Source organism: Lepisma saccharinum, chromosome 12 (assembly GCF_977018435.1).
Source record: "Lepisma saccharinum chromosome 12, izLepSacc3.1, whole genome shotgun sequence".
NCBI classification, from domain to species: Eukaryota; Metazoa; Arthropoda; class Insecta; order Zygentoma; family Lepismatidae; genus Lepisma; species Lepisma saccharinum.
In genome coordinates this window covers 46,544,588-46,568,897 of record NC_139240.1, presented here as the reverse complement: position 1 = coordinate 46,568,897, position 24,310 = coordinate 46,544,588, and the positions used below count along the sequence as shown (strand labels likewise).

General features: G+C 41.6%; 1 protein-coding gene across 1 annotated transcript in view; it reads right to left on the bottom strand.

Moving 5' to 3' along the window:
• LOC145996043 (PDF receptor-like) overlaps positions 1 to 1,793 on the bottom strand; it is a 93,161-nt gene extending 91,368 nt beyond the window's left edge. Inside the window, exons 1-2 of the mRNA XM_083132251.1 lie at positions 1,681 to 1,793; positions 756 to 846 (exon numbers count right to left, since the gene is read on the bottom strand). Of these exons, the coding sequence (XP_082988377.1) occupies positions 756 to 822 (67 nt within the window). The 5' untranslated portion in view covers positions 823 to 846; positions 1,681 to 1,793. The remainder of the gene's footprint in view (positions 1 to 755; positions 847 to 1,680) is intronic.
• Positions 1,794 to 24,310: the final 22,517 nt, after the last annotated feature.

The following is a 24,310-nucleotide window of genomic DNA, read 5'->3' as shown; positions in this document are numbered from 1 at the left end:
CTGTTTTTCTCTCCACTCCTTTCTCTTTCTATCTTTCTTATTTCTCGGTCTCTTTTCTATCTCACTCTTTCTTATCGTCTGTTCCTCTTCATTTCTTCCTATCTTTTTATATATTTTTCTTCCTTCCTGTACTTCTTCATATTTTATATTTTCCTTCTTTCTATCTCACTTATCTTTCTCTCTACCTCTTTCTTTATTATAACCTTGTATCTATCTTCCTTTTTGCTCTTCTTCACCCTCTCTTCTATCTCTTGTCTCTTGTCTTCTCTTCCTTTCTTCCTCTCTCTCTTTCTCTCTCTCTCTCCCTCCTCTGTGTGTATTTGTGTTTGTTCCTAGATCTGAGTTTGATTCTATGTTTTAAGTCCACTTTATGCACAGATAGGCTAATCGGATCTAGACCTACAGTTTAAACTGAGTTCCGAACAACTATGTGCTTCCACCGGAACTCAGTTTAAACTGTAGGTCTAGTCCCGATTAGCCTATATGAGCATAAAGTGAACTTAAAACAAAAACTCAAAAACCTGCCGTATTGGAAATGATGTAAGCAGCACCATGCTCCGGTCGTCTTTTACACCCTGTTAGTTATCACACTGGCTAAAAATGAAACCCCTAAAGCCGTGTTCCACATTTGCTTACAAATTATCTACTATATCTCAACTTCTGTAAAGGTGTATTGTCTTTATAGTTAAAAATTATAGCACATAAACCTAATGTAACTATACAGATAAAAGTTAACAAAAAATTTTACTACTTACCTTGGATACTGTGGTTCTGGTACATCAAAACACACTCCTCCAAATTGTTTGTCCTTGTGGTATCCATTCATGCAACTTATTTGTTATAAACCTGTAGGCAATAAAGAAAAAATAAATTAGTTTCCAAGTCACGGCATCACGAAAACGTCCATAGACATGCAATTAAATTTTAAGAAACTGGTAAGGAAATTATCACAACTTGTATAGGAAAGATCATAACAAAATTTAGTTGCAATGCTACTAAGAATCTAACCATAAGCCAGAAAAAAGCACACGAATGATTAATAATTCAACAAGTTACGTTTATGAATATAATATGTGCTAGTTTTACGAGTCCTACAAATGCCTGTTCTTCAAGGAGTACGTATAGTGGGATCCATGAGTATCACCGTGCAAATTGTCCACTACCATGTTCGTGCACTTTATTTGACCCAATAAGGGCTTCAAGAATTAAAAGAAAACTCAAGACAAGCTGTTGATAACTTCTACCCCAGCATACATAAGAATCCATCGCTTAAAAACACATAGGATGTAAGAGAAAAATTAATGAAAATAGTCATGGACAATTTGCACGGTAATACTCATGGATCCCACTGTACCACTTATGGGCAGAAATGGGCAACTTACATAATTAGTTTTTAAAAAATGCGCTACAGTTGGTGTTATATTGTTTGCAAAAGTACACCGTTACTCTATCACATAATATGCACGTTTAACGTCTTACATAAATCACATCTATTCTCTGTAGTGAAAGTTCTCGCAGTATAAGTTTAAAACAACACAACAATGCTCTAGCAAATGAATCTACCAGTTCTCAATTTATCAAGTTGACGCAAAGTTACAAAATACCGTTACAATTACTTAAGTAGTTTCGGCAACGCTTGACTTGCGCAAGTAACGAAATAAAGTAACCAATTCTCCTTACTTCTTGCCCTCCTGCGTAGAACAGAGAGAGTAATACTGTAGTGCCTTCAAAAAGTCCATTATTTACGCTCCAAAACGCAAAATGTACAACCATTGAATTTTTCTTGGTACGTACAACGCTTGATGTTTGTAACAAAATCTCTCGATATTTCCAATGTTGCTAACTCCAAATCGTCTTTTAATAGTTCCTGTATTGAAAAAGTTCCTAGTTTCAACATGATGACTGTGTATCTGAACAGGTTGAATCTTCTGTCACATACAGGGTTGTTAAAGGTCCAGGAATTTTAAATAAATTCAATTCCGGTCCAGGAGAGAAAATTAGCAAGCGTAAATGGGTTCTAGGCCAGGGACCTTTTTTCAATTTGAATTTAAATACGGTTCAGAAATCTTTTTTCCGGCTCAATTTAAATACGGTCCAGGAACCTTTTTTCTGGATCAATTTAAATTCGGTCCAGAAACCTTTTTTCAATGAAACAATACGAAACTTAGACCGAATTTAAATTATGCGAGAAAAAAGATTCCGGTTCTGCAGCGAAACCAAATAGAACCCATTAGAATTTATGGATTCCTGGACCCCTAACAACCCTGGTCACATGCGCTCTTTCCGTTCCTTTTCTAAGAGGTAGAAAAGTGATGTACTACAAGAACGGAAGTAGATATGGAGAGAGGGAGAATTTGTGTGCGTGTGTGTGTGTGTTTGGTTATTGTTGGGTCACTTTTTCTATCGATTTAGGTGAATCGCAACGATGAGGATGAATGTTGATTTTGAGTGAAAGTGACAAACACAATGAAACCAGTGGCCGGTCGCGTTAAGTGCCCAGCTTTCGAATTATTATTTTGGTAATATATCGTCGCTTTTTTATCTATTGGTACAATAGCGACGATGAGTATGAATGGTGAACTGATGAAATAGTGATGGGATTAACACAATGCCTTGACCCAGGACCTCTGGCTTCGTAGCGGGTTACACTGACCACTCCGCTGGCGTGGTTAACTTGCTATCTCGCCACCAAAGTTCCGGATTTGAGCTTTGGCGTGGGCGTGAATGGCCTTTTATTAATTTCATCCTCACCTGCACGATTGGCCAAAAGTGGCAGAAGAGTGGCGCTAAACAAATGTGACATAAGGGGAGGCACCCAAACGTCAACCTCTCTATCACGTAGTGCATCCTGCACCCTGGACTATACCGTTGCAGACTAACGAGGCTGTAGCGTCTGTACTTACAGCCACTATAATCAGGGGCGGCTTAATCTGCCCGGGGGGGGGGGTCGTCCAAACAGGAGCGTCCCCCTTGATTAACGCCAAAACCTCATTTCTGATTACATAATCTTGTCGACTATTTGTTTGTTTTAGTTTATTTTTAAATACACTTTATGCACAGAAATAGTGTCTCCATAGGGGGGAGGGGGCTATTTGTTTTAAAAAGAGCAATTTAGCCGCGGTGGCTCAGTCGGTAACGCGTCTGACTACCATGCTCAAGGTCCCGGGTTCGATCCCCGGACTGTTCAAATCCGGGAACTTTTGTAACGATGGAAGCGGCCCCGGCGCCCACCCAGCGTCGAATAACATGGGTACCTGGGGGAAACCCTGGGGGGTAAAGGCGGTCAGGGGCGTGATGCTGATCACATCACTCCCACTCACGACCGGATCAAGAAAGTGTGGGGCGTTACCCCCACACCCCCTATACGCCTTCATGGCGTGGTGCTATGCACAGGGGAACACTTTACTTTACTTTTACGTAGCAATTTAAGCTATGAGATTATTGTTATTTTGATGTTATTACGCATGTATGTACCAACAATAAACATGTTATTTATCAGCAATGAATTAATTTAAAAACGAGGATATTATTTTTCATCATTAAAACCGTAAATATATAATATGGTCATGTTTTTCTTACTGGAAGAAGGTGGAAAGATGGAAAAAGTAGGGGGAGATAAAAATCCACCTCGCTCGGGTGAAAGTTTTATTCTGAGTCCTCTGCGGGACTTGTGTTATGTGCTGCAGTGGCGGCGATTGGGTACCAAAACTTGGGAGGGCAAACTAGGGTTCTTTCCCTTGGCAGATAAGGTTTAGCATAGTGTGGGAGCAAAAGTTGCTAAAAGTGCGGGGGGGCAACTGCCGCCCCTCGCCCACCCTAATCTCCGCCACTGTGTGCTGGTGATGTGTGTTTGTTGTTCTATCATCCTTAATTTCGCGATTAACCAAAAGTGGCAGAAAATAGAATTAAATAACAAATATAAAAACAAATCTCTCTAGCCAAGAGAAATTCCATCGACAATGAACGATCTGCCACTGCTGGGTATGTATCATCCATAAGTAGCCTTCAACCGCTAAGGAAATATACTTTATATCCACATTTCCGATACTTCATACACGCTTGCATAAACTCAACCAATGAATCGAAATGCCTCCAGGTTGAGAAACTGAATCCCAAGTGGTGCCATCTTCCGGAGCATCTCGTGCGAAAAGAACCGCCTAATCAAAGCCAGCAGCGCCCCTAGCGGAGTGTAACTTCAGACCCAGCAAAAATCACCACAATATTTCAATTTCCCAAAAACCTTTCGAGAAGAATAACGTCCTCCAGTTAAGCCTCCCCGTTGCACAAATCCCTTATGCTTGCAGCACACCTTCCCGGCAAGCAAGACAAAAAACCTCTTCATAACTTCATTATTGCCTCCTCGCTCAACCATCGCCTCGCATGCGTGTGATTCAATCTAGTTGCTCACCACGGGGCTATGATGAAAGATAATGAAAGCTTATGTTTCAAGAGCAAGCTTCCGAAGGGGTACCGAGCTTTGGATGACACCAGAACTTTTGCGTGCAAGGCTTTGGTCAATAAAATGATGATTGTGAAACCATCGGAAATCATAATTTACGAGGGTCGGTGCATAAGTCATGGCAACTACAGAATGTCCCGAAATAGAGTTTACACTCTTTGAACGTAAATAATGGGAACATTAATAAAAGCAAGTTTGAACTTTTTTCCGTGTCGCATACCTTTAACTTATAGGCAGTGGCGGCGATTGGGTACCAAAACCGAGGGGGGGGGGAAGATGCCAAAACTACGGGGGCAAAGACAGTATATTTCCCTTTGTAGATAAGATTTAGCATAATGCGGGGACAAAAGTGGCGAAAACTGGGGGCAACTGCCCCCTCGGCCCCCCCTAATCGCCGCCACTGATTATAGATGTTCATTGGCAACAATGCTGTAGAACAGATCGACAAATCAGCAAGCAGCAGATATGGTTTCCACAGGAAGAGAAGCACAAGTAGTGTCAATCGCATGTTTCATGTCATCCAGTGACCATGGTATTGTGGGCTACACATCGTTCTTCAGTTTCCCAGTGGTACACATCTAACGGTGTTAAATTGAAAGATCTGGGTGGTTAATTGCCACTTCTTACATTGCTCACCTGTGCCACTTTGGGTACACAAATGCCTGCCACCTGGTGGGCTGTGATTGAACTAGAAACAAGATAATGTCTACACACGGTCACACACACACACACTCAATGTAGATATTGAAGCCTCAAATATTAAAAGTCCAGTCAAATTTTCCTTAATAGTTTCTGTTATTAACATTCCAAAAGTGTAAACACTATTTTGGTACACACTGTATTTATTTACGAGAACACGGGACCGGCAGGAAAATCAGAAATATACAGGCTGTTTCACTCGCTCTCGGCACCTAATTTTTCGCTTTTAAAATCAAACTATTGGTCACAATGTAATGAAATTTGCTACGAACATATCTTGGTGTATGAAAAGCATGGTGACGTCACAGCGAGTGTTGGAAGTGTCGCCATTAGCATCAATGCATGCCTGAACACGCCTGTCCATGCTACAGAAGGTAGCCACCAACACATCAGGAGTCACAGGGTCAATTTCCCGCCGAATGCTGTCTTGCAGTATCATGATAGTCCGTGGCTTGTTGCGATAGAACTTTCCTTTCGGTATGCCCCATAGGAAGAAATCCGTGCACCACACTCCAATTTTTTGATCATGAAGAGATGTTTCGTGCACAATATAAGGATTCTCAGTATCCCAAAGCCGGGTATTCTGGGAATACACAACGGATGTGCATTCACAAGACAAGAACTCAGACTGAAAGAACACGTCCGTACGGTTGGCATTTAACGGCAGAATCGCCCAGACGCACGCGCATGTCCACGCAAGGACTAGAGACACTGTGGCGCCATCTCCAATGACGTCACAATGCTTGTCATACACCAAGGCACGTAAGTCCGTAGCAAATTTCATTACGTTATGACAAATAGTTTGATTTTTATACGCGAAAATCAGGAACCGAGAGCGAGTAATACACCCTGTACAAATGGAAGGGGATAGTGTGTGGTACTGCGGAATGAATGAACAAGGAAGATCATGTGTTCCAAGTATAGGATAAAGGGACTAGCGAAAAAAACAAAAACCGTGCCAACTGCCAAATCAGAAAGCATACAACCTTTACAGGAATAAAAGAGGCGCATACTATAGTAGGATACTATTCCCCACAGTTTCCACCAGCTCCCTTTGGCATTCTCTAGAATTTCTTTCCCGAAGAATGGTTATTTTGATACACGAACTTTGTTCACGCCGTGTCAGGCGGTTGACTCAAAAATGAATTGCCACTGCCCTCTGTACGATAACCATTCATCACACTGCCATCTAGTGACACGTTCAAATATGTACTTCAGGTGCCACGCTCTCCGGAACATACGATCATATTGTGGTGCCACCGTTTAACTTTAAGTAAAATATAGATGCCATGACTAAATGCCGAATCACAGGGAACTGGATTTCCAGTAAGAATGTCTAGTTGCCGCTGGACTGGCTACCCATCAGCAAGTTCTCGCCTCACACGATACTTGTTTGTTACCGTACTTGTCGGGATACATGTGTTCCCATAAAACATTGCGCAGAGCACACAATCTAACAAGATGGACGGGCGATTTGAAGAACATTGTAGGAGAATTACCGCTATTATTAATTAAAAAATGAAAAGTATGGACTAGAAATTGGCTCGAAAGAAAATTTGGTTTGGTTTGGTTTGATATGGTGTTCTAAATCCACTTTTTTGCACAGTAAGGCTAATCGGGACCTGACCTACAGTTTAAAGTGGGATCCGAACCACTAGGCTATATGCCTCCACCCGGCGGCCATGATTTCCACCCAGATAGCCAGTTCAGCGCCAACTAGGGCATTCCCACTGGAAATCCAGTTCCGTGTGACTTGGTCTTTATGTCCCAGCCAGTGATGTGCCGTATACTATAAGTTTACGTCTACATGCGTTGTCTACACGTAATCTACGCGTAGATTACATTGGGTTGTACTTTACATAGACAATCTAAAGTGCATTAAAATTAATTTTCAAGGGTTTCATGAAAGGAAAGTGACATTTTCAACTATATTGGTTCCTAACGAAATAAAAAGAATCCTATTTACAACAAATTTCTCTTCTCTTCTATTATCCACTATGGAAGAAGATCAATAGTATGCAAAAAACAACAACAGATGGCAGTCGTGAGCCAAAAGTGGTCTTTTCCCCATAAAACACTAGAATATTTCATATATTAGGTTTTTCCTAGGTGAGAAATTGTTCGAATTTGAATGAAAGAGTATGAAAATTTCTTCTCACACGTCAGCAACTGATACTCAGTATAATTTTCTTCTAATTCCACGGCGACCTTTGCTAAGTTATCACCTTTCGCCATGTTGTTTACAGAGATTACCTAATCTAAGAGAGAAAAAATTCTTCTTTGGGATTTCGATCCTGACAGACGTATTGTTTGCCCAGGGCAGCAAGAAGAAAGGAGACCAGATGCAGAGAAACGTTTACGAGCAACGCCGAGGAGGCGGACCGCCATTCGTCCGACCACGGAATTCAAGGAAACCATTGACCAAAGAACAAAGAGAAGCCCATGAACTCTGGAAGCAGGAAAGGAAGAAAGTGAGAGACCGAGAGAAGGAGGAGGCGAGGAAGAGAGAAGAAGAAGAGCGAGAACAGGCACAATCAACACCACAACCTGGCCAACCTACCAGAGGGAATGAAGAAATCTTCATGCCAAAGTCCAAGGAAGAACAACCAAAAACAGACACTCCACGCGAGATGCAAACCAAGAAAAGGGAATTCCCCTGCGATTCTTCCGAAGTAGAAGAAGACATGGACGAGCCATTCATACATCCTAAGAAGCCAGTACGAGCTAGATCACCACCGATAGTCAAGCCAATCGACACAACAAACACGTATCAAACGTTCTCAGATCACGATGAAGAGACAATCGAGCGACTGACAGCCAAGTTACCAGCAGTCTACATCTACAACGCAGATAGAAGCCATCAATTTGTCACTTCGGTGACAAAGGTAATAGATGACAAACAAGCCAAGATCCGAATTCTACATGATGGAATGAAGATACAAGCCAACACCAGATCAGCATACAACAAGCTCATTAACCACTGCAAAGAGCACTCGATCAGCTACGCCACCGATAAACCACGCCGAGAGAGGCCTGTTAAAGTAGTACTCCGACATCTGCCAATCGACCTACCAACAAAAGAAATACAGACAGAGCTAGCAGCGCAGCACTACCAAGTACAAGAAGTTCAACAGATGAAGAGAAGAGATACGAAAACCTTCATCAAAACACCGATGTCACTGTATCTAGTTACATTGAAGAAAGGCGAGACAACAAGAAATATATACAGCCAAGATCACCTCCTGAACTATGAGATGAAAGTGGAACCATACCGCTCTCCAGGTATATTACAATGCCACAGATGCCAGAGGATAGGGCATTCCCAGAGCCAATGCAAGGCTCAACCAAGATGTGTGAAATGTGCAAACAATCATTTCACAGCAGAATGCCAAAAGAAAGACCGAAAACTCCCTGCAAGATGCTGTAACTGTGGAGGAAACCATCCGGCCAACTACAGGGGCTGTAAAATGTTCCAATCAGTACATCAGATGAAACCAAAACCCAAGCCAGATGATGGGAAGGAACAACAGAAACAACTACCATTCAGCTTACCACAAGAGAAGCCACCTGCGCAGACTACACCACCGACTTCCATGAACTATAGCCAGACACTTCAGGTTCCAACCGAAGAGCAAAAAGAGACAAATGAAATCATCAAATGGATACTGGCAAAACTGAAAGACCAGAAAATAAGAACGATCATCAGAACGGCGAAAGACAAGATAGAAAAGACGAAGAACGAATCAGATAGAACCGTCGCAGCCCTCCAGGCACTCGTCGAGTTCGTCACAGAAATATTCTAAACAGACAACCAACAATAACTCAGATATAACACGAAATGTCATAGCAAAACGGCCCTTTGAGGACCAATAACTAATGATAGGCCCTTTTGAGGACCAAAATTCTGACGGCCCTTTTAAGGACCAAAATTCTGTCGGCCCTTTTAAGGACTACAACACTCAGTTCGTAACTGAACTGCCATCACAGACCGAACCTCGAGCGACAGTTGCAGAGGTAACAGAAACCAATTCATCGCACTACGCCACTACCACAACTATAAAACAGATGGGAGTCAAGGAAACGATGCTTCTACAGAAAAACTTCAAGAAAATTCAACTGTCAACTGTCAACTAATCTAAGTGTATAAAATAGTCTACGTGTAGAATGTAGACTATCGTTGTTTACGCGTAGATGCACATCACTGGTCCCAGCCCTCGTGTAAATCGGAAATATCACTGTCCCATACAATCATAATATAAATTAGTTTTGTCTTACATATTACTGCCTACTTCTATATTAATTTAATTGTTCGACGTTTATTTCATCCCAAAATATTATGTCACAGACAACTTTATTTAGACAGAAAGCTCGTTACTTAAACAAGCTGGGCTTCACTTTTCAAAATGCGTGAAAATCAATGACGTCACATTGACGTCCAAGACTAGACTAAGTGCATTGACCAACCTGTTTGTACCTGCCTCATGACGTTAACTATAACATAATCTAGATGTCAACATCCTGGCTATTTCCAGATCGACGAGTCTACAGATGTCATCGAGACAGAAGCATACAGATGTTAATGGGGGAAAGCCTTCTTCTCTGGCCTTTTTTAACGGCTTAACCAAAGTAAAGAAGCTATACTTGTACTAATGTACATATGAAAACCTTAATTTGTTTTGTTTCTTATGTAGTAGATTTCTGTATGTAGGGCTGTACAAGTTTGCTGCATTTTACCACTGGCCTATTGCTGACCTACATATATATTTAACTTTGAGTTAGTGCCTGTATTGCCCAACTCCCTCCTCCATTAGTAAACTTGCTGGCTTGGTAAGCATGCACAGAGATATAATGAATTTTCATTTGCCGAGAAATTTCTGTAAGTTTCAGGCTGACAGAGAGCACGAAACCACTCCTGCTCACTGGTAAAAGTGTGTATAGGAGGCGCCATCTTGAAAATAACAAAAATGGCGTTTTGAAGCTCACTTGATTAGTGTTGCAAACTTGAGGTCGTTTGGTAAATAACAGTTGATACCTCATGTAAATTTGAGCTGTATACAGTCTGCCCTATAATTTTTATTTGACTTTTCAGGTTTTCATTTGGCACTTGTAATACAGGGTAATCTTGGCGCCTACGGATAGATGGCAGCACAAACCTAGTTTCCAAAATGGCGTCTACGCAGCAGAGAGCATTCTGTGTTTTTGAATATGAGAAGTGTTTTTCCGTTGTTACCGTACAGCGTGCATTCCGGAGACAGTTTGCAATTGCACCGCCAGGTCACCTAAGCATTCTGCGATGGCATCGACAGTTTAAGGAGACTGGTTGCCTGTGTAAATGAAAATGCACAGGACGTCCAAATGTTTCTGATGAAACAGTGGAGCGAGTTAGGGCGAGTTTTGTGCGTAGCCCAGAGAAGTCAACACACCGCAGCCAACTGTCTGGAAGATTTTGCGAACCCGATTGCGACTGAAACCGTACCGCATACAGTCATTACAAATGTTACAACCGGACGACCTCGTCAAACGATATGAATTTTGTAATTCCATGCAGGACGCTATGGAGGACGATGGCTTACTTGAGCTTGTGCTGTTTAGTGACGAGGCGACATGCCATTTGAGTAGCAAGGTTAATCGCCATAATGTTCGTATCTCGGGTACTGAACAACCACATGCTACAGTGCAACATGAACGAGATTCCCCAAAAGTGAATATGTTTGCAGCAGTGTCTAAATAAAAGGTGTACGGTTCCTTTTTCTTCGCAGAGAACACCGTGACGGGTATGTCATTCCTCGATTTGCTGCAGTTGTGGTTGTTCCACAAGTGAAAGAGGATTCCAATAACTTCCTATTCCAACTTGATCGGGCACCGCCCCATTGGCCCACTGAGGTGCATCGCTTCCTGAACGAAGAACTCCCACGTCGTTAGATTGGGCGATGTGCTGAACATGACTTAGCGCTTTTCCCATGGCCTCTTAGATCTCCCGACCTAACGGTTTGTGATCTTTTCCTTTGGGGGCATACGAAAGACACAGTGTATGTACCACCACTACCAACAACTTTGGTTGAGCTGCAGGATCGCATTACAGCTGCATTTACGACCATTAGTAGGAATATGCTAGAGCGCGTGTGGGGCGATCTAGACTATCGCATATATGTGTGTCGTGTGACGAAAGGAAGCCATATTGAACAGTTGTGAAAGTATGTCTGAAACTTAGACAGTTTCTGTTTATTTTCATGTATCATTCTTTATTGTGTGTGTGTGTTATATATATTTTCATAATGCAGCGCTTTCAAACCCGATGAATCATTTATAATTACCCTGTATATAGTTTGTAATCATGTATACGAGGAATGAACCTTTTAGTAAGGTTGCTACTGCCTGAGAAAGCTCATCGTAGCATATTTCAATACTCGTGCTCACCGCAGGAGGAGCAAGTGACCCAGAGGCAGTGGCAGCGATTAAGGAGGGTGTGGAGGTAGTTGCCCCCCCCCTACACTTTTTGCCATTTTTGCCCCCGCAATATGCTAAACCTTATCTACCAAGAGAAAGTAAAATGCCCTTCCCTCCTAGTTATGGCACCTTGTTACCCCCCAGTTTCAGAACCTAATCGCCGCCACAGGGCAGAGGCATACAATAGACCCAACAATACCCCCTGCATGCCATAAACAACGAATATCGTAAAGAAGGAAAGACATTATTGTATTCTAAGACCTTAACTTAACATGATATGAAACTATCTCGCATTAATGGGCCTCCTCGATGGCGTAGTGGTAACGTCGTCGCTTTGTAATCAAGGGGTCCATGGTTCGGATCCCACTTTAAACTGTAGGTCCAGTCCCGACTAGGCTATTAGGCTATATATGCATAAAGTGGACGTAAAACAAAAATTCTTAATTCTTATACGTATATCCCAGTAAGGTGCCACGAACTACTCCACATGTGAAACTTCCATGCTAGAAGTCCGGCGGTTTCTAGAGAAACATTTTTTTTCCCACTCCCGAACCACCCGAATGAGGTAAAGAAAAGGTAATTCAATGATTTCCCAAGGCACTGAGTTCCGGGCCACCGTAATGGAGAAAAAGCTCAAATCTCTTCGAATGTTCGTTCCACGTGAATCACACAATCGATATCACATTGCGTTGCTATAAATAAAGAAAAATACGTCATGGTGTTTTTCGGACACTGGCAACATTGTCTACTTGTAAACTATAGGTGATTCAATTTCTCTATTTGAAGTGGCTTTCAATGTCCAAAGACACAATATATATCATATTGCGTTGTTGTTGTTAATAACGCAGTGGCCGCGGTGGCTCAGTCGGGAACGCGTCTCACTACCATGCTAAAGGTCCCGGGTTCGATCCCCGTCCGGTTCAAATCCAGGAACTTTTCTAACGTCCCGGCGCCCACCCAGCGTCGAATAACATGGGCACCTGGGGGTAAAGGCGGTCAGGGGCGTGGTGCTGATCACATCACCCCCACTCACGAACGGATCAACAAAGTGTGGGGTGTTACCTCCACACCCCTATAAGCCTTCATGGCGTGGTGCTAAGCACAGGGGAACACTTTACCTTTTTATTGCGTTGTTGTAAACCCGTAAACCCAAAACATGTTATGCTGTTTTTCGGACACCAGCAACTGGCAACACTGTCTACTTGTTTCTGGTGAACCACAGCTGCATCAACTTCTCTATTTGAAGTGGCTTTCAATGCCCAAACACACATAAAAACTCACTGAGCCATAAACGTTATAAACTAAAGAGTTTCCCACATACCTTCTCGATGGTTGTCCGTATCCATCCAAAATGTTGTTTAGCACGACAGACCAGATGGAGCAGAACCTTACTCCGTGATTAATATCGAACGCTGGAAGACTACCGGGTGACCTTGACACTAGCCCACGCTCGTGCAAAGATGTTTGGAGTTTCCTCCAGGCTTTTGTCCAGAACATTGCACTTCCTTCTCCTTTTCCTGCTTCCTTATGTGTACATCTTCACGTGTGTGTTTCCTCCAGAAGTACCAGAAGGAGTTGACATGTGGGGAGGACAGTTCTGCCCAAGGACAGAAGCCCATTCTCATGCAAATGCTGAATATTCGAGCACTCGGCTACACGAAGGTGATCTGCCCGGTTTCGAATCATGGATGTCGGTACGCGATGGACCCTAGCTGATCTTAAAATAGTCTCCTGCTATTGGCGTCGCCAGAAATTTTTGTAGGGAGGCGGTCAGGTCCTCTGTAACAGTGTTTCTCAACCGCTGGGCCGCGTTTCGGTACCGCGCGCTATAGCGTCAATTATAACGGGTCGCGAGAGTTTATCCTGAAGTATGCGACTTGATGATATTCAGCGAACAACTTCCCCAACAATTCATTGCGAGAAATCGCGCTCCGTTGCAATATTTCGGGCAAAGAGATCACATCCTCCGTTGAAAACATGCCGGGTAAGCATTGTGCGTATGGTATTTGCTAAGAGATTCAAGGTATGATTAGCGTGAACAAATTAGGAATGTGTACGCATATTTCTCGTTGTTAGATGGCTTCTCATACGCTTTCCTTAACACGTGCCAAACTGTTTGCCCAACTTGGTTCCCAAAGTGCACTGCGTGATGACGTCAAGTTGAATATCATCCATTCAACATATACCGTGTCCCAGCTAACTGTGGAGCAAGGCCGCGCAGAACGTCAGAGAATCGAAGGAAATCTAAAGTAAGAATCACGAACCTTCCGACCCTCTGTAAACAACCGTCTCAGTTCGAGTAACGCATCACTCCGCGCCAGCTGTTCGTGAATGGTGCGGCCATCATATGCTGCTCACTCGCAACCTTTAATTTTACGTAACATGGAAAAACGTATTCTTATTTTAACTCATAATCTACACATTGAAGTATAATAAATTTTCTACAAGTGATTAAATACGTATTCTTGTTCAAGAATGAACATATTTTTTCTTACCTAGATTCAGCAGTTCCTTTTTGAACTTGAGGCATTTTCGGCGCTAGACATCATCCTGTCAGAGTACGGTCTGTCAAATTTGCTTCCCAAAAAGGAACTCAACGTGGCACAAGAGGCGATTTAACGTCGACTGCTAAAATTGGGGAGATCGTCATCAATCATCACTATCAACATCTTCCCCACAGTGGACAGGACGGCTCTTTGAAAGAATACGAAAGCACCTCGCGTTGTATTGCACTTATCTCAAAATCGGTGTACTTGTTTATACGAGCAACAACGTTTTTTTCGCGGGACTCACAACTTGACCGGTCGTTTTCCTTTCTCTCACCACACCGAAAACACAAAGACGCAGACACACAATTACACTTGGACACCGACTTCACTGCTTGCTCTGGATAGCACCGACACAACGTTACATAAACGTTAAGAACAACCTGCTTCTTGCCACTTTTCAAACGGCTGTATTTCCGAAAGACTACTCTGAAAACACGGGAGACCTTCCTGCAAGCATGGCGCTATTTTCTCGCTGTTCACGTGATCGATTGTAATTTATACAATAATCACGTATTATTATTATAACCAGAAACCTTTAATGAACATATATTTTAAAATGTATAATCCAATGTAATTTACACATTTTTCTTCCATTAGCGTACTTTCATAGATCGGACTACATGATGCGGAAGAAATCCGTTATTAGGCTGTTGCCAACCTCAATACTTCTCACTAAGTCAAGTACAGAAACGGAAGTGGTATGTCGAATGTCGGCATATGATAGTGTGATTTCACATTGTCAGTGACGACCCCCGGGGTTGGGGGAGGGGGTGGGACGCAGGAGTCGAATATATATATATACCGCGTGAGGCACCTAAAAGTACCACCTGAAATAGCGAAGAAACCAGAAACAGTAGCGATGTGAGGTTTGCGGGAAACAATAATATCAAATGGGGCTCGTAAATCGGAGGTATGTGGTGGGTCGAAAAATATCGACAAATGGGGCATCTGGAGCAAAGTCATATTTTTTTTAAATGGAACGATATATAATAACATGCATAATATAAAAGAGCACACGCAGAGAAACACAACGCCGTTGGTCTCATGCATCTATTGCACATAGGAACGAAGATATGGCCATGTGAAAATATGTAAACAAACTAACAAGTGGCCCACTTGACCGTCAGTACCACGGCATGTAAGACTTCTCAGGTGCCTGACAGAACTGCCTTTACGCAGATCAAGTTTTGATAGCAGGTCCACGAGATCGTGTTAGTTCATAGCAAGCAGTCGTAGTGGTAAGAGCGAAGATTATGGTGTTCACAAACATAGAAAAAGCGGACATGATCCTGATTTATGGGGAATGCCGAAAGAATGCCTCAGAAGCCTACCGTGTGTACGCAGAGAGATATCCGGACAGACGACAGCCATCTCGACGTCTGTTTGGTAAGTTATTTATTAAATTAAGAGACACCGGAAGTGTAACACCACGAGCACGTGTGCGGAACAAGCCAAGTACAGGTGAGGCAGGTGCAACAAATGTTCTCGCCGCTGTTGCTGTGAATCCGCACGTTAGCTCCCGTGAAATTGCTAGGGATGCTGGGATGAGTTAGCGAAGTGTATTGCGCATTCTGCACACACACAAGTTTCATCCATATCATATCTCCCTCCATCAGGAACTTCACGGGAATGATTTTGTGGACCGTGTTCGGTTTTGCACATGGATGTTACGACACGACACACCCGATTTGTCACGTATCCTCTTCACTGACGAGGCAACTTTTACCAATCATGGAAATGTCAACCTAAGGAACATGCACTATTGGTCGGTGACAAATCCACATTGGCTTCGCCAAGTGGAACGCCAGCGCCCATGGAGTGTGAACGTGTGGTGTGGTATAGTGGGTGAACATCTCATTGGCCCTTTTTTTATACAAGGGACACTGAATGCTGACCGAAACATACAGTTTTTACAACATGAACTGCCTATACTATTGGAGGACATACCACTTCAGACAAGGAGGGAAATGTGGTACCAACATGACGGGTACCCAGCTCACAGTGCAAGACACGCTACAGCATTGGACGTGGAGGGACTGTCAAATGGCCGGCTCGTTCCCCAGATTGGCCACCGTTAGACTTTTTCCTGTGGGGAAAGCTGAAGGACATTGTCTACCGGGATGTGCCAACAACTCCAGAGGATATGCAACACCGCATTACTGCGGCCTGTAGGGACATTCCCTACGAGATGCTACATTCTGTGCAACGATCTTTGCGTGGGCACCTCGTTGCCTGTATCACAGCTGACGGCCACCACTTTGAACACACACTTTGACAGGTTTTCGCTTCTTACGCAGTGGTTCTTCGACATACTGTCATGGTCGTTTTCATTATGCTGTAACACTGTCAAATACATGGTGCTGACGATGTCTACTGTATTTTTTCTTCCTTTAACACGTTCTGTCTTCATCTTGTCCAATGGCTTCCGACATCTCATACTTGTACATGCCGTGGTACTGACGGTCAAGTGGGCCACTTGTTAGTTTGTTTACATATTTTCACATGGCCATATCTTCGTTCCTATGTGCAGTAGATGCATGAGACCAACGGCGTTGTGTTTCTCTGCGTGTGCTCTTTTATATTATGCATGTTATTGTATATCGTTCCATTTAAAAAAATATGACTTTGCTCCAGATGCCCCATTTGTCGATATTTTTCGACCCACCCCATACCTCCGATTTACGAGCCCCCATTTGATATTATTGTTTCCCGCAAACCTCACATCGCTACTGTTTCTGGTTTCTTCGCTATTTCAGGTGGTACTTTTAGGTGCCTCACGCGGTATATATATATATATATATATATATATATATATATAATCCAGAGGTGTTCACCATCCAGATGGTGACATCCTCACACTCCGGAATACTTTTGCGGGTGAAGGAGGGCAGGCCGCAGGCTGAGGCAGGTTGATTTAAAATGAACACCTCTCAACAAGAGAGAAGAAAAATGTGACAATATTTAAAAAGTCACCTCCAAATATGCATTTTATTTTATATGAAGCGTACAATAAAATGTGATTGCCTCAAAATATTTCTGTATTCCACAGTCTTCTTTCCCCACATCGCGCTACGATGCCAGGGGTTCCGGGTTCGAATCGTGGCCTGGGCATGGATGTTTGTGAATGTCCATTGATCGATTTCATCATATCATCATCATTAATCCCCATCTTCGCAAATTAGTCACAAGTGGCACAAGAGGGGAAGTAAAATAAAGCGAATCAATCAAACCAAATGAGTTATTTCCATTATTTTTATCTAATTAATAATTATTAATTTAGTCAATCAAATCATTTGTATTAGCTTACTTTCATTATCTATAATAATAAATCATAACACTTTCAATCATCAAATAAATTTAATGAAGAGACCCCGGTTTCAAACCGTAATTTATCTCAATGTGTCACATTCTTCTAGCAAGATTTTTTTACTAAAATATGAGAGAAAATTAATCCTTTGGTACGGAACCGTCTTACTGCTGGGGAATAAGAGGTAAATTTTGTATTTGATTTTTTTTAATTTAGCGTTGTTTTTCTTCCACTTTTGGCTAATCCCGATGATGAGAATAAGTGATCGTCAGATGAAATGGATGAAGGGACACTCACAAATAACACCCATGCCGGGATTCGAGCCAGGGAACTTCGCTGATGAGCCTGAAAGTCGGCCACCAGGCAAGATGTACATTCTTTTTTTTTTTTACATACATTCAATAACTTTTAACAGGTCATCAGTGATACACTGCTTATTCCGCATCTGTTGACAAATGGAATGTTTTTACACCTTGTAGGCTATGTGGATTATTCTATTTCATAAGTTTGCAACATTGTTAGGGTACACGTGCTTTTGTTTACAGAAGGTCTTAAGTTCTATGATTCTCACTTTAGCGAAGCAGTACACACTGCTGGGAAGGTTGGTAACTGCAGTCGCTTTCCCCTACTCCACTCCACTCATTGGTGGAGCCGTCTCGCGTCACTACTTGCGCAGAGACTTGTTTTCGTTTGCCTGCTCCACAGTTAGCTGAGACAGAGTATACGTTTTCCTTCGCGCATTGAAGGTAACGTTGATTGATTGATTTGGTTTATTATTATTTATTCATTCGGCTGATCATAAGATGAGGATGAGTGATGATATGATGAAATTCATGAAGGTACACTCACAAAGAGCGCCCATGCCCAGGCCGGGATACGAACCCGGGACCTCAGGCATTTTAGCGCGTTGTGCTAACCCCTACGCCACGGAGGGCGGCTATTTGAAGGTAATGAGGAGTAGTGTTACTACGCGTCGTTACATCAAAGAGAACCGATTAAGGGGAATGACATAAACTATTAAAATCCATTGGTCCATTGCATAGACCGATAGGTGTGTGTCATGTGTATTTTAGGTACAGTAAAACTTCGTTAATCCGAACAAATGAGGGGGGATAAGTTGACCGGTTTAATTAAAGTCCGGATTAACTGAAGTAATCTAAAAGAACAGTAGAAAGTGTATTAAACTCCGTTTATAGCAACAAAACACGTTTATTATTATTAAAGGGCATAGGCTTAAATACACTATACAGTACAGTGCAAAGTCTGCGAGAAACAGAATTTCATCAGTGGTAGACTGTCTTTTCTTTAGGAAGTTCTCTTGTCGACTTCTAGCCACGTTTAAAACCTTGCATTCAGCTTTGTTTTCCCTTTTGCCTTTGCCTGTCCGGATTAAGCGAAATGGGGGTCCGGATTAACGAAGTTTTACTGTACTTTACATTAGTCAACTTTTATATTTATACATATATGGTTTAAAATTATCAGAACCACTGTGCAATGTGAATCTACATGGATAGAACCTAGAAGAACCCTTTGATTACAAAGCATAGTTTCTTTTAGAATTCCACTCTTCAATTCAACTCGGTAAGCTAGAGTGAAATGTGCAAGAGACTCCTCTGCTCCTTGTTTTGCCACGTCTGGCGTTGTCAAAGGGAACCACACAAAAGTTCATTTGCACGGACAGGACGGAACGTTCGCCACAAAACAGGAAATTGCACGCATCATGCTCAAGGAGCCAACTCCACTCACGGCAAGAGATGCATTGTCCTCAGAAGAAACCGACATGGAAATTTTCCTCACCCTTTGTCAATTTTGCAGCCGCTTTTCTCCGGGAGGGACATCAAACTTCACGGGTGGAAGGGTATCATAGCCATCAACTTATATTACTAATAAAGCAATACTAATACAAGGCCTGTTCAAAAATAAACCGAACTCTTTTTCAAAAGTTAAATTGGTTGAAGAGAACCGCCAGTGGTGGTGTCTAGCGGTCTCCTTAGTTATTAACTTGGCTCTGTTTCAAAGCTGTTGCTAACCGCAGTAACGAAGTAGTTCGCGTTGAGTGCCCACGGCCATTTTCAGTTACCATGAAGGGACTGGAAGGGCAGAGAGGCCACAGATATTGCAGTAATGAATGGTTCATCACAATAATGCACGTGCTCATTCCTCACTCGTTCTTCGGCAAAGAACCTGACACCTGTGTTCCTACAACCGGCCTACTCGCCTGATTAGGAACTAGCAGACTTCTTTCTCTTCCCCAAGTTGAAATCAACCCCAAAAGGTCACAGATTCCAGACAATAGAAGATTGATTGATTGATTGATTTGGTGTTTTAAGTCCACTTTATGCACAGTAAGGCTAATTGGGACTGGACCTACAGTTTAAAGTGGGATCCGAACCACAATCTGCCTTCACCGGGTATCGAACCCGGGACATGGGAGAGGCCCTAGGACAATAGAAGAGATTAAGGAAAATTCGCATCGGGACCTCCAGAACATTCCAAAACTGGAGTTACAGCAGGCATTCCAGGACTGAAAGAAACGCTGGAAGCGGTGTGAGCACAGTGGAGGAGAGTACTTTGAAGGAGACAGGTAGAAATAGCTGGTGAATATTACTATCTTCTCAAATTTGTCAAAGTTCGGTTTATTTTTGAACAGCCCTTGTACTTTAAAATTGTCCCTTACTTCTGGTATGTAATTAAATTAAGTGTAATTTCAAGAATGATATTATGAGAATCAATAAAATTACATTATTGCATGCAATAATTTACATTTACAGCAAAAAGGCGTATAGGCTTTATACAGCATATCTGTGGATGACGTCATCAGTGAAACTATATATGCATTTCTCGTTCCTTTCAATAGACACGTTTGCATAAGCTTGAAGCGTATACTGATCCACCATATTTCTTAATTAACCAGTTATCAAATCGAACGTTAATTTAAATGCGTTCATTACTTTGACGACTTTTAATTATAAAGAGTACTGAATCAGGACTTATTACTACCAAAAAACAGAAAAAGTCCGTTAAATTTAAATAAAGGAAACGAAGTCAAAGTGAACATGTTTGCCCATTGTCTTGGTTATTGTACGAATGCTCTGCCAAGTTATTGAAATTTTCGGGGCGGCTTTTTAATTGCCGGGGGTGATTTCCCCCTTCGGACCACCCCCTGGATTCATCACTGCTTACAATGCGTTAACAAGCATAAAACATATTATTGTTAACCCTGGTTTCATATTTTCATTCATCGTGATTTGTGCCCAATCAATTAATTAGACCATGCAGAATAGTTATTAACCTATTCACATTGAACACTTTATTATTCTGCACAACGAGAGCTTCCGAACAAGGGGTCTAAATAACAAAGATTTTTTTAAAAAAATCAACTCGAACGAGGCGTAACGAGACGGGTCGAAAACCAGAAATAAGCTAAGTAAATAAGCGTAGGTCCTACACCGATGAAACTTTCCAAACGAAAACCGTTTCTTTCCGTTCCCGTGTGCTGTTTCTTGCAAGTTCATGGTCCGTTGTCTTGTTGCGCAGTTCAATCTGCTGTAGCCTTGTGCGCAACTCCATGCGCAGCAGTCCTCTGCGCATCTCCATGAGTCCATAGCTTCAGAGCCATCATCAGTTCTGAATACGGTGCTAAGATATGTGAAAACTTAGTGGTCCTGTGTTGCATACAGATAATTACACTAAGTCAAACGATGTTATTTATTTTAAAATTCCATGCGCATACGCATATAAACAGATCATATACACTTACAAAAATAATGCAAATGCTTTCAATTAACAAATTATATTATCCTAGCTTCCCTGGAAATGAGGATTTGATTGAAACTATTGTCAATATTTTGTGAAACATTTGTGCGCAATTAGAGCAATTACAAGTTCATTTCTTCAGAGTAATTTTAAGTGGAACATCCTTTCAAATATTATTTTTGGTTAAAAGGGTGCAAAGTGTTCTTTCATCACTTGTGAACAATTGTGCACGCAATTGGGGCATTTGTTCAAATTGCCATAATCGTTAGCACAAGTTCTTTATGTCAGAATTACTTTAACAGGCGATTCCCTGCAATTTTGTTTAAATTAGTAATAGTAGTTTGTGAACCGTTAGCGCAGTTTTATGTATAAACTGTAATGGTAAATTATAACTTTAGTACAGTACAAATGTGTATTGGAAGAAGAAAATTGAAATAACAAGTTCATGTTCAACGCCTATGTTAGTATCTTTTGTTTTTAGTTGGGGGTGCCTTTTAAGAGCCCACTTTCATCATTTTTGGTGCCTATTTGAGTTAAATATGTTTTAGTTTTCAGAAATAGTTTGTAGTTTGATTACCTACCATTGTTTTAAGTCCATTTTATGCACAGATAGGTCATAGGCGCCGATTTCTTCAGATATCTGGGCAGAGCTAAGCTAAGCATAAAGACCTACTTCTTTCCGTTTGCGGAAGGGGGTGGGGGGGTGTGGTGGGGGTTCGAGCAACTTTAAAAAAATAAACAGTAATAGAGACCAAAGAATATACACACTTGAGCTAACATTTGAAAAATTGTAATTACAATTACTAGCTCTGACAACAAGAATATACCTATCAAGGTACATCGAATTTGATGAGCTGGACAAAGAATCATCAAAATGTGATTATACAATTATGTAACATAATATGCCGGCCCCCATGGCAGAGTGGTTAGCACATCACGCTACGACGTCGGGGGTCCTGGGTTCGAATCCTGCCCTGGGCATGGATGTTTGCGAGTGTCAATTCATCAATTTCATCATATCATCACTGATCCCCATCTTCACAAATTAGCCAAAAGTGGCACAGAAGGCGAAGTAAAATAAAACAATTCAATCAATCAGTGTACATAATACTTTATATGTAACTTTTGATTGAGAATTTATCATATTCTGTTTATATACTGTACTTTTACCTTATTTTTACCTTATTATTTACGAATGCAGGCATGCAGGTTTTTACGGACATTTGGTCTCTTAACTCGTGATGTGATGGTGTCCTTGATGTGTTGACCAGATGTTAAGATCCTCTTCCTGAGCTCTTCTTGAGAGTTTACTGGTGTCTTGTCATGTGGCTCCAAATGTAAAAGTCGCAAGGCGACAAATCGGGGTATCGAGCCGGCCAGGGAATCGGGCCGCCTCGGCCAATCCATTTCCTTGGGTAATTTTCATCCAGCCACTGTCGCACGCCCAGGCAGAAGTATGGATGACGTCATCAACAATCATTTGATCGAGCCATTTTTCCTGCCCCAAATCTTAAATGGCATCACTTATGAACATTTTTTGAGGAACGGGATGGCAATGTTGTTGGAGGATGTGCCTGTAGCTACAAGACGTGACATGATTTATCACCATGATGACTGCCCAGCTCGATCCCCCGATCGATTTGACACCTTGCGACTTTTACATTTGGAGCCACATGACAAGACACCGGTAAACTCGCAAGAAGAGCTCAGGGAGACGATCTTAACGGCTGGTCAACACATCAAGGACACCATCACATCACGAGTTAAGAGACCAAATGTCCGTAAAAACCTGCGTGCCTGCATTCGTAACGGATTTGCCCACTTTGAGCAAGACGTGTAATGTTCTTTAATTGTAATGTTCATTGATTCCATTCACATGAAGATGAATGAAGTATCATTTCTTGTACACAACTGTGAATGTTAGCAACATTTGTACCTTGTTGGATAGCAGATGACACATGGAAGTAATTTAAGTAATTTGTACGCTTCGTGTCATACCATTTTTGTTATTAATACGTTGCCAAGTAAACTAAGAGTGCAATTTTTTATCATCACTTGTAAGTTTAGACCCACCCGTTACTTACATGTGATTCTTATTTGGGAATTTTTTTTTTTTTAACGAACCACTTATTTGTTAGCTATCAGAAAACGCTGAAATATGTGCCATACAATTAGCTGTTTTTTCTCAATTCATCTCTTTATGTGGAAAATTGTCATTTTTTAAAAAAACAATAGAAATTCGATTATCTCGAAAACTACTAATTTTCGGACGGGGTATCATATGGTCAAATTTATTGCAAATTGTCTCTACTTTAACCCCTTTCAGGGAATACATCTAATTACCAGTCACCCTGTATAACACTAGCCACAGTAATGCAGTATGAAGTTTACACATATGTTTACAGATATAAGTAAAATAAATACCAATCCTCATTAAACAATGGAGTGGCACATTGCAAAACAGAATATTTTCAATTTCTACTCGACCTTAACGAAGGGAAACAAAATCAATGAAATATTTAATGATCCATTTAGTGTCAATATTATTCATTTTCCTTATCTACTTGACACAGTACCACAGAATTTATACGCTTTGTGGTCATCGTACTTCCTAAATAGTTCTTGAGGCGATGCAAAGCACAAACTACTTTCAGCCTAGCAAGAAGTATACAGCGCCAAAAACGTTTTTCTGCTGCTATTAAATAGGCCTTCATTAATGCCGTTTGCAGACCAGAAATCATGCTCCTTGTCATCCGGGACAAAGACAGCCTCTTTTTTATAGCAGTTATATATCCCCATCCCAAGCACTATATTTCGGGATGGGTCTGAGCCAAGTGATATGCATGTAATAAAAATATATTAATCAAGTTCATAATTAATAGGTTGATAAGATCAATGTGTCTAATAAGCCATTTAAGTTTTATAAAAGAGTTTTTAAACCAAGTTATTACTTACAATTTTCTTTATTTCTTCTAAAAATAGTCAGTGTTCTAGTTTTTCTTTTCTCTGCTCTCCGTTCTCAACCCTTAGCTCAATATCATCCACCTACCACACCACAATTCACTACTCTGAATAACAAGGGCCTCCCCGATG